This window comes from Delphinapterus leucas, chromosome 2 (genome assembly GCF_059928025.1).
Source record: "Delphinapterus leucas isolate spDelLeu-1000000601 "Yukka" chromosome 2, BTC_Dleu_Yukka2, whole genome shotgun sequence".
Lineage (NCBI taxonomy): Eukaryota > Metazoa > Chordata > Mammalia > Artiodactyla > Monodontidae > Delphinapterus > Delphinapterus leucas.
Genome location: NC_143130.1, coordinates 154,549,998 through 154,565,869, shown reverse-complemented (window position 1 = coordinate 154,565,869; position 15,872 = coordinate 154,549,998). Strand labels below are relative to the sequence as shown.

At 46.1% G+C, this 15,872-nt stretch overlaps 1 protein-coding gene across 1 annotated transcript in view; it reads right to left on the bottom strand.

Moving 5' to 3' along the window:
- Window positions 1–15,872, bottom strand: part of FLVCR2 (FLVCR choline and putative heme transporter 2) — a 61,296-nt gene that overhangs the window by 12,983 nt on the left and 32,441 nt on the right. The window contains exons 3-5 of the mRNA XM_022576507.3: window positions 14,997–15,137; window positions 5,203–5,270; window positions 3,901–4,004 (exon numbers count right to left, since the gene is read on the bottom strand). Coding sequence (XP_022432215.1) covers window positions 3,901–4,004; window positions 5,203–5,270; window positions 14,997–15,137 — 313 coding nt within the window. The remainder of the gene's footprint in view (window positions 1–3,900; window positions 4,005–5,202; window positions 5,271–14,996; window positions 15,138–15,872) is intronic.

Below are 15,872 nucleotides of genomic sequence, written 5' to 3'. Positions count from 1 at the left end.
GAGAAGACATATCTGATAAGGGGTTAATATCCAAGATATACAAAGAACTAATACAACTCAACATCAAAAAACAAACAACCCAATTAAAAAGGGGGCAGAGGATTTGAATAGACATTTTCCCAAAGAAGACATACAGATGGCCAACAAGTACATGAAAAAGGGAACCCTCGTGAACTGCTGGTAGGAATATAAATTGGTGCAGCCACTACGGAAAACAGTACGACGATTCCTCAGAAAAATTTTAAAATAGAACACCCAGATGATCCAGCAGTTTCACTCCTGAGCATTTATCCCAAGAAAATGAAAACACTAATTCAAAAAGATATATGTACTACCCCTATATTCACTGTAGCATTATGTACAATAGCCAAGATATGGAAGCAACCTAAGTGCCCATCAACAGGCAAATGGATAAAGAAGATGTGGTACATATACATATATTTCAGCCATAAAAAAGAATGAAATCTTGCCATTTGCAACGACATGTATGGACCTAGATGATATTACGCTAAGTGAAATAATTTAGACAGAGAAAGACAAATACTATATAATATCATTTATATGTGGAATCTAAAAATCAAAACAAATGAACAAACAAAACAGAAACAGAGTTACAGAGAACAAACAGATGGTTGCCAGAGGGGAGGGAATGGGGGAGAGGAAAGAAACAGGTGAGAGAGATTAAGAGGTACAAACTTTCAGTTAGAAAATAAATGAGTCAAAGGAATGAAATGTATGGTGTGGGGAATACAGTCAATAACTATGTAACCTCTTTGTATGGTGACAGATCCAAGTTAGATTTATCTTGGGGATCATTTTGAAATGTACAGAAACATCAAATCTCTATGTTGTGTATAGGAACTAACACAGTGTAGTAGGTCAATAATACTTCAAACACAAACAAGCATGCAAACTCATAGAAAAAGAGACCAGATTTGTGGTTACCAGAGGTGGGGATAGGGTAGGGGGAGGGAGAATCGGACGAAAGCAGTCAAAATGTACAAACTTCCAGTTATAAGATAAGTAAGTACTAGGGATGTAATGTACAATACGATAAATATAATGAACACTGCTGTATGTTATACACACAAGTTGTTGAGATTAAATCCTAAGGGTCCTCATTATGAAAATTTTTTCTATTTCTTTAATTTTGTATCTATATATGATGATGGATGTTCGCTAAACTTATCGCGACAATCATTTCATGATGTATGTAAATCAAATCATTATGCTGTATACCTCAAACTTATACAATGCTGTATGTCAATTATATCTCAACAAAACTGGTAAGAAAAAAAGAGATGTATGACTCTCCCTAATATGACAAATGAGGAAACTGAGCTCAGACCAGTCAAGTTACTTGTCCAAAGTCACCGGCCCAGGAAGTGCACAGCTAAGATTCGAATCCAGGGGTGGGATTTGAAACCTGTGCTCCCTCTACTCCCACACACAGGAATACTAACACAGGATGGGGCTGCATCTGTGGGAAAGACCAACAGCCTCTGAAGGATGCTCTTCCCTCCTGGGTCCTCAGAGCAGCTGCTGAGGGCAGAGGAGCTTCATCCCTCCTCCCCCTGCTCCCCACATCCAGTCCCTCCCCCTCTGCAGAACCCAGCTCCATGGACACCCATCTCCCTCAATGACCCCGCAAGTTCATCTTTCCCATATTTGTTTACATATAGCTTCTTCTTAAACCACTAGCCTGTCTACAAAACTGTAGTCTCAGCCAGAGATAAAGGGACCTGACCATCCAGTTTCCAGCCTCCAAACAAACCAGGAAAAATCTGGGAGGCTCAGGGAAAAGGGAACTGGCACCAAAATGACCAGATGACAGAGCTCTCTCACCCTTTCTCTGCCTACGTAGTAGAGCAGGGAGAAGACTGCCCCATGCTGACTGCAGGATGCAGACATCATGTGACACTAGGAACTGGTGGCAGCAGGATTCTGCAGTGTCCTCCCCAGCCCTTTCACTGTATTTTCACCATATTTTCTAGTTCACCTGAATCATCTGGCTGCCCACATCCCCGCCCAGGCAACATTCCGATCTCTCCCTTCTCCTGCCACACAGCAAGCCCAGAAAAGGGGACGCTGCTGTATCCTGGTTCGGGAGTGGCCAGTCCTCACTACCCAAAGCAAACAACTGACATATGGCAAAGACAAGGCAGCAGCCCAGCTTCACCAGCAGTAATTAAGCCCAACTGGGCTCCTCGTCGTGTCCAGGCAGGCAGCCACATCCCCAGGGTTGGCCTTTGACAAAGGCAGACAGAGAGAGCCCTGGTCTGACCAGAGCCTCACAGAAACAGATCTGTGTGGCAGAGAACAGGTCTGCCACTGTCTGTTGCCTCCAGACACTGGGAACTTTGGAGGCTTTGACAAAGCAGCCCAGAATGTTGATCTGCCCCAGAGGAGGACAACCCTGGCCTGGCAGCTGCCCTACTGGCCAGCATTAATTGAGTGCCCAGTGCATGCGGAGCACAGGAAAGACACAAGTTGGGCCTCTGTTTCCAGAGCATTTTCCCCAAGGCTGGCTACTGAATTGAGGCATCCGGGTTGATTTTTTTTTTTTTAACATCTTTATTGGAGTATAATGGCTTTACAATGGTGTGCTAGTTTCTGCTTTATAACAGAGTGAATCAGTTATACATATACATATGTTCCCATATCTCTTCGCTCTTGCATCTCCCTCCCTCCCACCCTCCCCATCCCACCCCTCTAGGTGGTCACAAACCACCGAGCTGATCTCCCTGTGCTATGCGGCTGCTTCCCACTAGCTATCTATTTTACGTTTGGTAGTGTATATATGTCCATGCCACTCTCTCACTTTGTCACAGCTTACCCTTCCCCCTCCCCATATCCTCAAGTCCATTCTCTAGTAGGTCTGTGTCTTTATTCCCGTCTTACCCCTAGGTTCTTCATGACCTTTTTTTTTTTTCCTTAGATTCCATATATATGTGTTAGCATACGGTATTTGTTTTTCTCTTCCTGACTTACTACACTCTGTATGACTGACTCTAGGTCCATCCACCTCACTACAAATATCTAAATTTCGTTTCTTTTTATGGCTGAGTAATATTCCATTGTATATATGTGCCACATCTTCTTTATCCATTCATCCGATGATGGACACTTAGGTTGCTTCCATGTCCTGGCTATTGTAAATAGAACTGCAGTGAACATTGTGGTACGTGACTCTTTTTGAATTATAAGGTTTTCTCAGGGTATATGCCCAGTAGTGGGATTGCTGGGTCGTATGGTAGTTCTATTTTTAGTTTTTTTTATAAACGCAGATTCCCCTACTGAATTGGCATCCATGAGGGTGGGGCCCAGGAATCTGTATTTTTAGTAAGCGTCCTGGATTAGCCTGACATCCACTAAAATCTTCGTGGCTCTTAGGAATGCACTGGGCAATCAGGACTAAAGCATGTCGTAATACTTACCAATGAAGTGGAAGCAATTGCAAGATAACACACTGTAAATTGTTGGAAGCACAGAGCACCTTGGTTAACCCCATGCGGTCCACGAGGGAGCTATGGGAACAGGGCAGAGGAACCACCTCCTCGTCCGCACTCCGTGGAGTTTCCACAAACTGTCCAACTGTTGATGCTTTTCCACATTTATTTTCTCCTTCCTCTGCTTCTTCCACAAGCTACTTGGGGGATGGAACTCTGACAGGCCTCATGTCCCCTATCTCTAATCTTCCTATGATCCCCACAGGGCAGGCATTGCTTCCCTCATTTTATAAATGGGGAAACTGAGGCTCAGAGAAGATATATTTGAACTCCCCGCTTGACCACTCAGACCCCCAGCTGCCACACCCACATCTTTGGAGCCGTGTTGCTAATGAATATGTCATTTCAAGACAGGGGTCCCCGATTCAGTCCAAGAGGAAGAGTCACTTACTTGTAGGTTTTGGTCCTATCCAGCCAGACACCTGAGATCATAGCCCCAAGCATTCCTGCAATGACGATGGTCAGGCCGATTCTTCCAGCATTCACTTCTTCGCCCTGGGGAAACCACAGCCCCAGTGATTGCTCAGTGATGGGACAAGATATCTGACAGGGCGCAGTCAGCAGAAGGCAAAGGGGCAAAGGCAAGTAACTCCGGCTTCATTAGAGCCAATTCTCAGAAAGTATCAGGACAAGATGGCCTGTAAGAAGCTGCCAGTGGAGAGAGAATCCTAGAATAATTGCTCCTCCCAACATAATATAACCCTGGATGTGTGTGCATGATACTGGATGCTGGGGTGAACCAAATTCTGTCCTTAGAAACCACTTTTAGATGGATTTTTAAAAATGTAATCCTTATAGCAAACCTTTACCATTATTCCCATTTCACAGATGGGAAAACTGAATTATGTATATCCAAACATTCCATACTTAGGTTTTTTCAGTTATCACTGTTGAAGAGATAGGAAGATAATAATTATATATTTTTGAGCGTTTATTCAAAGCCAGACACCATGCTGATGATTTTATATCATCATCTCATTTAATTCTCCTAATTCCCCACCAGAAGGTTAATCAATATTCTCCATTTTACAGATGAAGACACTGAGGCACAGTGAAAATAACCTACTAGCCCAAGGTCATGAGGCCTTTATTAAGAGCAGAGGCAGGATTTGAACTCACACCTGTCAACCTCCAACACTGGACCGCTCAGCCACGGTGGCTCACCCCTCCCACAAGCGTGAGAGCCTTAACCTTTCAAAAGAGGGCTGGACCCGGGATCCCGACTCCAGGTTACTCAGTGTTCCATTCCCAGTATCCAGCCCTCGCTGGTTCTGGAAACATTTAAAACATGCTTTCTGCTGGGTAAATAAGACGTTAAAATTAAACCTTGCCCACATTTCACAACTTAATTTATTTCATATGTGATTCTACTGTATATATGTTTACCTACTGTGTTGCCAGGCACCATGCTATGCGCTTTACATATATAAACCTTATTATTTACTTCCTAACCCTAAAATCAATCTTTCAGTAAGTAATTAGGCTTCCTTTACAGAAAAGAGAATGAGAGCTCAAAGACACTAACCAGCTTATTACACAGCTGAGGACCACCGGAGCTGGGGCTGAGACCCAGGGCCACCTCCCTCCAAATCTCAGGAGCACACACCATACCACGCTGCCACCCCAGCTCCTGCCCAGACAGACTAGAAACCTCCTTCTCTCAGGGCCCAGCAAGCTTAGGGAACACCCTTACCGGGTAGTGCAAGATCACCATGCGATTCAGCAGAGTGGACAAGGCATAAAAAGCACCAGCATTCAGACCTGAAGGAGGGAGGGAGAAACACAGCATTAGGGTCATTCTCCTGTTGGGGCCGTTGCTGGCTTCTCCCCACAGTGGTGAGGGAGGTCAGAAATCCTCATCCTTGTTGCCACTGGAGGTAGTGTTTCAAAGAAGAAATACTCCAAAACAACCAAAACTAACCATTTGAACCTCTTCTTAGCCACACACCACTGCCCTCTCATCCCTTTATCCCTGTCCTGGAAACACAGGCTCCAGAAAGTATTACTCCCAGGTCAGAGCCATCTACATTCCTCTTAAGCGCTGGCCTGACCTAAGGGGCCAGCAGAAGTACTGGACCCCTTCCACCTCCTCCTGATGACCTGTCCCCCCTCACCAGAATGCTCCAGACCTCTGACCCCTGACAACACTCCCTCTGCAGGTAGATTCTCACCTCTTTCCACATCCCTCCAACTTTTTTCTCAGATTCAACATCACACAAAATCTTATATTCAAAACCATAAAGGACCCTAAAGAGCATTTAGTTGACTCTCCTAATTTATCGATTCGTCCAAGAAACAGATGGAGTACCTAGCATATACTGTAAGAATCTGTGTCCTTAGAAGATGAGGTTATTTGTCAAAAGCCGTACAGTGACTTAGTAACTAAGATGAGACTGAAACTGATCCAGAGGAGAAGGGCCTTCTGCCTTCCCTTCATAATGATGGTGGTAATGGTGGTGATGATGGTGGTGATGGTGCTGGTGGTAGTGGTGCTGGTGGTGGTGATGGTGCTGGTGGTAGTGGTGATGGTGGTGATGATGGTAGTGATGGTGGTAGTGGTGATGGTGGTGGTGATGGCAGTAGCATACACTTATGTACTAGGCACCTTACAATCTAAACACCTTACGATCCTCATAACAATCCTAGAAAGTACCTAATATTCTCATTCCCATTTTGTAGGTAAGAAAAATGCACACAGATTTTAAAAACAAATACAGAGGTCACTCTGGAAGGCCCACCAGGAGTCTTTTTAATTTTAACTAATTTTGAGGCTCACACAACTACCACTGGCACACCTGGCATTAGGTCCACTTAGCAGCATGTAAGAGAGGACACAGTTCATAGACAGGGCAGCCGCAGGAGCTCCTCTTCACTGGAGCCAGTCCACAGAACCCCAGTCCATAGAGCCATTCAGAAGCTATTCTCTTTTGCCCCCGAAGTGACAGCTCAGTGCAGAGAAAGGTGGGTATGGCACCCACCCTGGCTTAACCCCTCCCAGGAGCCACTATTGCTGACTCATCCACAGGCATAGCTACCAGGATCTCCATAAAGGACAGGCCAGTGGAAAGGGTCACTGTGCTCAGAGAAGCACAAAGAATGGCTTCCCAACAGGGGTAAGAAGATCACCCAGTCCACCTGCAGTCATTTATATCACAATAGGTCATTCTTATCAGAAGAAATGTTGCCTAAATGCAGTTGACTTACTCCCTTTGTCAGGTTCCCAGGGGAATGAGATACAAAGTTAAGTGAAGATCAAATTCTCCTGCAAAATGGGGAAGGGAGTTTGGTTTGCCCTTCCCACCATCACACGGGTAGTAAGAGGCAGGGTTCGATTCAAACCCAGACTATGGACTCCAGGTCCTCCATCTTAAACCGTTGATTTCATATCCTTACAGATCTGATCCTCAGTGATTTCCCCAGCTCAGGTTACTGGCAATTTCGTGCCCCAGCCTCTCCCAGCAGGTCACCTCAGGGATGCAACAAGGTTGAGCTCAATGCCACCTGCTGAGGGGCACAGGGCCAACAGTCAGTCGGCAAACCCAGAAGTGTGACCAGATGTGACTGCAACTGCCACACTCATGGTCAGGAGGACTCTGAGACTCTCGGCAACTTCTCACCCAACAAGCATACCGGCCGCACCTTCATACCACACACCCAGCCACTTGGAAATTCCATTCCTGGGTCAAGAGAGCCCACAAGGAGACACATTCCTGAATTGCGGGCGGGTGTGGGGAAGAAGCGTGCAGGGAGGAGGATGAACTCAGCCCCCTTCCTGCCCCTCAGCCTAACAGGGCCAGGGGCCAGGGCATACACGAGGTGAAGCTCAGCTTGTGTCCACCTGGAATGAACAAGGAGGGCAGAACCCTCAGGAAACTGCGAAATTATCCAGGAGGACTGGGAGAAAAAACACCCCACGTCAAACACCAGCACCTTCCTGACCCTGAAAAATGTGGAGAGAAACAGTCCTGATCAGGCTAACCCAGGCTATCGAGGCTGAGCAGCTCTGTGAGGCTTAAAGGTTTAGAGAAATCACTTCCAGATCAGCCTCCCTGGCAGCTTGTTAGAAATGCAAATCCTGACCCCACCCAGACCTCCTGCTGTAGACACTGGGAGTGGGGCTCCTCAGGCAATGTGTTTGAACAAGCCCTCCAGGTAATTCTGATAAGGCTCAAAGTTTGAGACCTACTGGCTCTGCTAGACTAGTTTGGTTTACCAATCACCATCTCCTGCTCCCAGCCAGACAGGAGATGGAATCAGGGCTAAGGTAGGGAGGATGTGGAGGGGGCAGGGGTTTGTCCTGGAAGGCTACCATTCTTTCCAATTCTTTCTACAATCCAACCTTAAAGGAATTAGAAATTCTGACTCTCTCTCTTGAATCTAGATGTCCCTCCCATATTGCCAAAGGTTGCCAGACACAGTTAAACGGCACAAATCCACTCCGCTGCCCAAACCAAAGGGTCCAGTGTCCACACTGAAGGGCAGGAATGACATGTGTGCTCTGCCCTGTGCATAAGTACCTCTTACAGGAATGCAGGTGACTGTGTTATTATATTCAAGTGTGATTATCCCCAACAAGGTAAGCCTGCCAGGTGAGGAAATGTGATGGCCCCTGAAAGGCCTGGTCACCCCTGGTATCAGCCACCTGGGAGAAGTGCAGGTCACTGAGGGGGTGAGCTTTAGGAAGGCAGAAGGGACTGACTTGTCATCACTCTGAGTTTCTCTCCTGTGTCAAGACTAAGTTTTTTCAAAGGGTGGTGGCATTTAGAAACCACTGGCATTAGAAAGCCTCAGAGTCTAAAAATGCAGATTCCTGGGCTGCACCCTGGACCAACTAAATCTGATTCCTCTGGATTGGGGCTAGGAATCCGCATTTTAACAACAACACAACAAAAGCCCTTGGCACTTCTTAAACTTGGGGATAAATGGCCTTGGGCATAGGAAGATCACAGACCAGGCCCAGGCCCTCAGAGGCTGGGGTTAACATGGAGGCAGCTGGGATGGGAAGGGGCTTCAAGAGAATCCCCCATAGCACACCTACTTTAGAGGTTCTCAACCCTGCTGCAAACCAGAATCTCCAGGAATGCTTGTGAAAAGCAGATTCCCAGGCCCGGACCAGACTATCTGAATTTGACTTTCCAGAAGAGAGGCAGGAATCGAGGCACACACCGCCCAGCACCCCAGGGGACTCTATCATCAGGCCAGCGTGGGAAACACTGATCCCAGATCCCATCTCTGGGTTCTGGTTACTCTGTGTTCATTTCCCTTTTGTCCTTCCTGAACTTGTAGGAAACCCTCTTTTTAAAGGGCCAGCCTGACCTCGGCAAAAGCTCCAGGGAATCCCGGAAGGACCTTACACCCACCCTGAAGCCAGCATCTTGAAGGGGCACAAAGCCCCTGCCGAGGCCCAGGTCGGGTGGTGTAAAGCCCTTGAGAGCCCCAAGGAAAGGTGTCCTCAGGACACATGTTGAGGCTCTGAATTCAGACGCCCAACACTGCACAGATTCTTCAGAAGCATAGCTGGAGGCAAGGCTGGGGGATGACAGGGAAGAGCAATCCCTTGGAGGACACTGTCCAGAAGAGGAGCCTTTCACCAGTCTGTTTACCAGGGCAGTCGTGAGCCATCAATGCAAAGACGTTAGGGAAGCCATGTGCAAGCAAGGCCTGGAGATCCGAGGGGGAGCCAAAGAAAGGTCCTTACTTCACCCCACCCCACGCCCACGGCTGACGCTCACCACAAGACCTGCCCAGCCCCAGGCTCTGGTGGACCCACGGGGAATCTGCTTCCAGCCCTGTGTCCTCCTGCGGTGCCATGTTAGAACAGGGAGGGTATTTTGCTAGAGGAGGTGGTAGTTTCTCATTCCTGTGATATTTCAGCAACATCAAGCACAAACCCAGCCTCTGCACCTCCTCCTCTCTAAACTGGGCTGCTAGATTTAGTAAAAAAACAAAAACAGCACACCCAATTAAATTTGAATTTCAGCATAAGAATGCTTCAAATAGTTGTGGGACATGTTTATACTAAAAAAGAATTTGTTGTGGATCTGAAATTCCAACTTAGCCGGATGGCCCTTAATTTATGTCTGAAACCTACCTCTAAGAGTGTGGCCAGAAGCCCGTGGGGAAAAGGCAGCGGCACTGGAATTCCGCCAAAGCCTTTACTGTATCACCGCACCTTAGCTCGGGGCAGCTGGCTCAGCAGCTTGGAGAAGCACTTGGAAAGTCACTACCAGTACAGTACTGGACATCCCACCGGCTGCACGAGAGCTACCAGTACAATACTGGACATCCCACCGGCTGCACGAGAGCTACCAGTACAATACTGGACATCCCACCGGCTGCACGAGAGCTACCAGTACAATACTGGACATCCCACCGGCTGCACGAGAGCTACTCCCTACGTGTCGAAATCTACTTCATTCAAAAAACAAAAAGACTGTAGGAAATGGGCAAGTTTCCCAACACAACAGCATTATGGCTGCACGCAGTGTTTTGATCCACAATTACTTTAAAAGCTTTCATTTCCATCCAGGGAACTCCAGTGGGAAGCAAATGTTATTACTCTTTTCTGAGGGGTGGTTCTTAGAGAGACACACTATGAGCACAGGATGGGGGAAGGTGGTACACTCACTAATTAGCAGAGCTGACACTAAAACTCAGACCTTATATTCCTTACGCGCCAACTCTGCACTCACTGGTCCCCCAGCCAAGGCTCTTACTCCAAAACGTGTCCACCCAAATCCGGAAAATACATCCGTGCAACGCTGTCAACTGCTTGATTCCCAACTACATGCTCTTAGGTGTTTATAATTCAGAGACAATAGGAACATCGTATGTACTATATAATGTACATATGCACTACATGGTTATATGTGGGTATATATAAACTGTGAACCATTTCCCTCTTCAAAGCTCAACCTGAAACTGCATGGAAGGTGGGAGGCATTCTGGGAGGTCTCAAAGGATTTAGGTGAATTTATAGAGGGTTTTTTCTGTTGTGTGTGCATTTTTAATCTGGAGCAAAGACAGTGGGAGAAGAAAGCAGGGATTCTCAGGTGGACTGAGTGCCTTTACATGACCTGTAACCCTCAGAGAGACGCACTACGGATGAAACCTCACCATCCCCAAGTCCCAAAGATGGCCGGTCAGTGTAGGTAGGTCCTGCTTCTAAACCCCAGAACTACAGACCGTCATCTCAGAAGAAAGGCCAATGGTCTGAGGACTGAATGTGAGGAAGGACATACACCACGATCACCCCTGCTAGATAGACCCAGAGGCTACTCAGTTGAGTGAGGTTGAAAACAGACCCCCTGGTTCTGTCTCCAAGAGGCTCCTTTCTGCACAGGAAGGCAAAATGGTGCGGTGGTTAGGAAGATAGGCTTTGATCTCAGACAGACAGAAGTTTATATCTAAGTTCTATTGCTTGCTAGCTGTCTAATTACGGACGGAGCTCAATCAGAGCCTCAGTTTTTCTAGGTATAAAATGGAGCAGTCGAACACCTAATTCATGGGTTTCTTTTGAAGATTAAATGAGATAATGCATGCACTTCACATGGTGCCTGACACACAGTAAAGGCTCAATAACACGTTTTCCCAAATCTGTGATTCAGCCTAAGAATCATTTCCTCGTAGGCAAAGATCCCTGTCACCAAGTCCAGCTCTCTACCACAAAAATAAGGCTTGTGGTTCTCTGACTATAATGAAATGTGTACAAACAACAACCAGATTAGTTTAACTCCTCACTGGGATCACCTCAGGCCTTTGAGAAAAATGTTAATAAATTCTATCTACACACAACATAGTCAAATGCTTCCAGAGGCACAGAAGCACCGTCTCAATTTGAGGGCAATTTACTTCCACCTGTTTCTCTCTCCTCTGCTTCTGGGACTCCTGTTAGGCATGCGTTGGTGTGCTTGATGGTTGCCCACAGGTCTACGAGGATCTGCTCATTTTTCTTCTTTCGTTTTTCTTTCTGTTCCCCAGACAGGATAACTGCATTTGACCTATCTTCAAGTTAACTGATTCTTTTTTCTGCCAGCTCAAATCTAGTATTGAGCCTTCTAGTGAGTTTTTCATTTCAGTTATTGTATTTTCAACTCTAGAATTTCTATTTGGTTCTTTTTGATTTGTCTTTCTTGATATTCTCTATTTGGTGAGACATCATTCTCTACTTTTCTTTCATTCTATACACACTGGTTTCCTTTAGTTCTTGAATATATTTATAATAGCTGAGCTACTATCTTTTTCTGTTACATCCAACCTCTGGGCTTCCTCAGGAACAGTTTTCTAACTGTGTATGGGCCGTGCTTTCCTGTTTCTTTGCATGTCTCATTTTTTTTTGTTGTTGAAACTGGACATTTTAAATATAATGTCAACTCTAGAAGTGAGATTCTCCTCCTTCCCCAGGATTTGTTACTGTGGCTGCTGTTTGTTCACTGACTTTCCTGGACTCATTTTGTAAAGTCTGTGCTCTTTGTCATGTGCAGCCACTGAGGTTTCTGCTCCACTAGCTTAGTTTTGAACTAAGGATTAGACAGAGATTTCCTTAAATACTTTAAGCCCACGAGTCTCCCACCTTTGCTGAGGACCTCTGTGTGTGCGTTGGGACTCGCCTGTGATGCTCCAGCAGGGTGGTGACAACTCTGCCTTAGCCTCCACCTTCTACTTACACAGAGCCTCAAGTTCAGCCAGAGGTGAGACTTTAGGGCTTTCTCAGGTCTTTCCTGGGCATGTGCACAACTCTGTATGTGCATGTGGATTTCTAGATTCCTAAGAATATGTCAGAGCTTTCCAAAGCCCCCTGGACATCTCATTCTCCAGATTTTCCTTTCAAGATCTTTGGTCAGCCTCTTGCTTACCCCAACCGGTATTGCTACCTCAGGCAGCTGTGATGTTAAACAGTGATCGCTTTCAACAAATGCCCTGGAAATAGCGCTTTCCCACTGAGAAAGCTCTGAGTCAGGTCAAATATAGGCAAATCCTCTGAATGGGGCCTTTGCAGGGAACTGCCACAGGAGTCAAATAGTGACCTAGGGATGGGACTTCTGGGGGAGCTCCAAAATTGATTGGCCCCCTCCAGTGGCTGTGAGGCTGCTAGTTCTCACAGCTACCGTGTCTGGGAGGCTGCTGGTTTCCAAGGCTACCACAGAGCCTGGAAGAGGGGATCGGAATAGGACAAGTTAAAACACAAAGCTTGTGACTTTACTGTTATTCAGATATTTGTCTTGAATAGATGCTCACTGGATTGTTTCAAGCCTTTGGCTAAGAACCCTGAAACAACTGATTTTGATAACGTCTGCCAGTGGTGTCCTTGTTTTCATGGAGGAACAGATGACGCAAGGTCCTCACTCCACCATGCCAGAAGTGCTAACCCATTTATTCCCTGTGTTATCACTTAACCAAATAGATTAAGGAAGAGTGTCCAGAACCACAGGATTAACAGCACTCTGCCAGACTGAAGGCCATATAAGCAACCAGCCGCACAAGATGGAAGGAAAAGGAGTTGCTTTGCCCCTAAAGCATGGCCCGGAGCTGAGCCACAGCGACCAGGAGCAACACTGTTCCTGGTACATTTTGTTCTTGTTTCTTGCTATCATGGGTCAGTGACCTGACCCTGCCATAAACAGCGTCCAGAACTGAAGACCGCAGCCTCTGGAATAAGGCCATTGCCCGGTTATTGCCAGCATCACCACTCTCGTTCACAGAAGATATTTATTAAGCACTCATCTGCCCTAGAATTCCAAGGTAAGCTTCAAATGCCCTGTTGTCAGATGCCATAAGGTTTATGGTGGTCAAAGGTTGATGCACTCAAGATGTTTAACTCTAGGGGAAAGTGAAAGTTCTTAGAGGCATGGAATCCTGAGTCTGGAAGGGAACCCAAAGATCATCAGGTTTCACTCTCCATCTATAGCCTGATATTCCCCACGATATCCCCACTAAGTGGTTGGTTCCATCTACACTTGAATGCCTCTCAGTGATGGGCAACTCAGAATATCTTTAGCTGGCCATCCTAAGTATTGGAAACTTTCTCTTTGTTTTGTGAATGAATGCAGAGACATACTCAGAACTGAGAAGCTGTTCTGAGAGAGGGAGGAATGGAGACCAGAGGCCTTGGAGACTAACGTGGGTACCTGGGGCTATTCCAGATGAGAGGTCACCTAATCTGTGCCTATGCCTGAAAACCAGGTGTGCCTCTCTACTGTGGATGATACCACCTCCTATCTAATGCCTCCGCAGATAAACACTTTAATTCAGGTGAAGGGCATTGATAAGCCTAAAGTGAAGCCCTGGTACAATTCAAGGAAGGAGCATAGGCAATCACGGATCAGGAGTGTAGGCTTTGGAGTCTGACAAATCTGTACTTGAATCCTGGCTCTGCCCTTTGAAAACTGTGTGTTCTTGAGCTATTACCTAATCTCTCTGAGTTTGTTTCCTCATCTGTTAAATGGGGAAAATAATACTATTTACCTCTCACCGGTGTGGTGAGAGGTAAATAAAATAATATATAAAAAGTCTTGGCACGTAGTAAATGCTAGTATTGTTGTAAGACACAGTTTGCGAGCCTAGAGAAAACCTGAGGTTATAGCCAACTGGGGTTTCACTGAGAATAAGTCACGTCAACCAATCTCATTTCTTTTCTTCTTCTGGCTACTGAGCATGATATACACTCTTGATTTTAATCAAACAAACTGGAGGGTTAAATGGTCAGGGGTAAGCTGGATAGCAGCAGAGCTGGGTGGATCTGTAAAGACACCTTTAATGGAATGCCCTGGGGTTCTGTCCTTGCCCCTGTCTAGGACAACATTCTCATTAAACGTTAGAATGAAGATGCAGCAAACACCTTGCTGGAAAGGCAAGCCAATACACCAGCATAAATATTGAAATTTATCTTACCAAAGCCAAGAAAGTGAAATGAAAGAGGGATGTTGTCTTGCATTCAGGTAAAGAAGGAGCAATGTTCCAAGATGAAGGATTGGCTGGGGAGTGATCATGTCACAAGACTCATATAAATATCCATCCACCCGTTCACTCAATCACTCATTTAATAACCGTTGGAGTATCTACTCCAGGTTGGCCACTGCTGAGGAATTATAAAGATAAAAAGACATAAATTCCTACTCTCAGGGAGTTCCCAGTTTAGTGGGAAAACAGACCTGGAAATGATCTTTTTTTTTTTTTTTAATGCTAAGTGTTAAGATGTACCAGGAACAGCACAATAAAAGAGGAGAGGTCGCCTAATACTGCTTTACAGCAGTCTGAGACTCGGAGGATCGGCAGGCATTTTGCCAGACAACTTGATATGGGAAGGAATGGTTGTCTAGGTAACCCAACATCGAAGGCCCTGAGACAGAGCTGTCTCTTCTGGTTGACCCTAAACGACGATTTTACATATACATTTGGGATTTGGAAACAGTAAGATGCACAGACACATCAGGCCTCTTGTCTCACACTCCCAGTTCCATTACACTCCTGGACACATCTGTATCTTACCATAGGTGATGATAAGCAGCACAAAGTTGAGGTTTTTGAAGAGTCGGACGATGGAACTTAAGTATGAAGCATCAGGGGACGCCAAGGCATAGCTTAGGGATTGGGCCCTGCTGGGGGGATGTTTAGGCTTCTCCTTGAATACTGAAAGGAAAGAAACAGAGAGATCACTGCAAATCCCTATGGTCCCACCCTGCAGAGCTGATACATGGACGAGAGCTGACTCCCTCATCTGAGAAGGAACTAAGACTCCAAAAGGAAATATTAATTCTTCAATTAAATCCTTTATAGTCTCCTCTCTTGAAGCTGCATCTCACTGTCTGTGGCTCCGTGACTGTGCCTTGGATTATTTTTTCTTAATGGCCTTTGGACGGCTGCAATCACTGGGCTTCCCAGGCAGCATTCAAGGATCAAGGAGCCGAGTAACAACCAGGGAATAACATACAGCAGAGCACTGAAGAAATTCAGTAGTAACACGGAGATAGGAAGGAAGTGAGAGCTGAGGCTCTGGGATTAGTGAGCCCAGTTAAGGACTCAGCACCAGAGCTCCCCCCAGGGGGGAAGGGACTGTGATGCCCATGCTGAGCACAGAGCCTGGCACATGCTGCCAATAAACATTCCCCGAATAAGAGAAAGGATCTTCCTCTATTGGAAAGACCCGGAGTCCGTCCCTAGTTTCTCGAAGTCTGAATCAGACATCTGCCCCATGAGAAACCAGAGGATTAACACATGCTCCTGTAGGTGAGACCACTCTGATAGGAAGGACTGGGGAGGGACAGTGGGAAAACCATTTGCTTTATGTTCTATTTTCAGTACAACTGGTACAATCCATTTGACTGCATTGATGGCGGTTCAGTTCTCTGGGGGCCAAATCAGTTT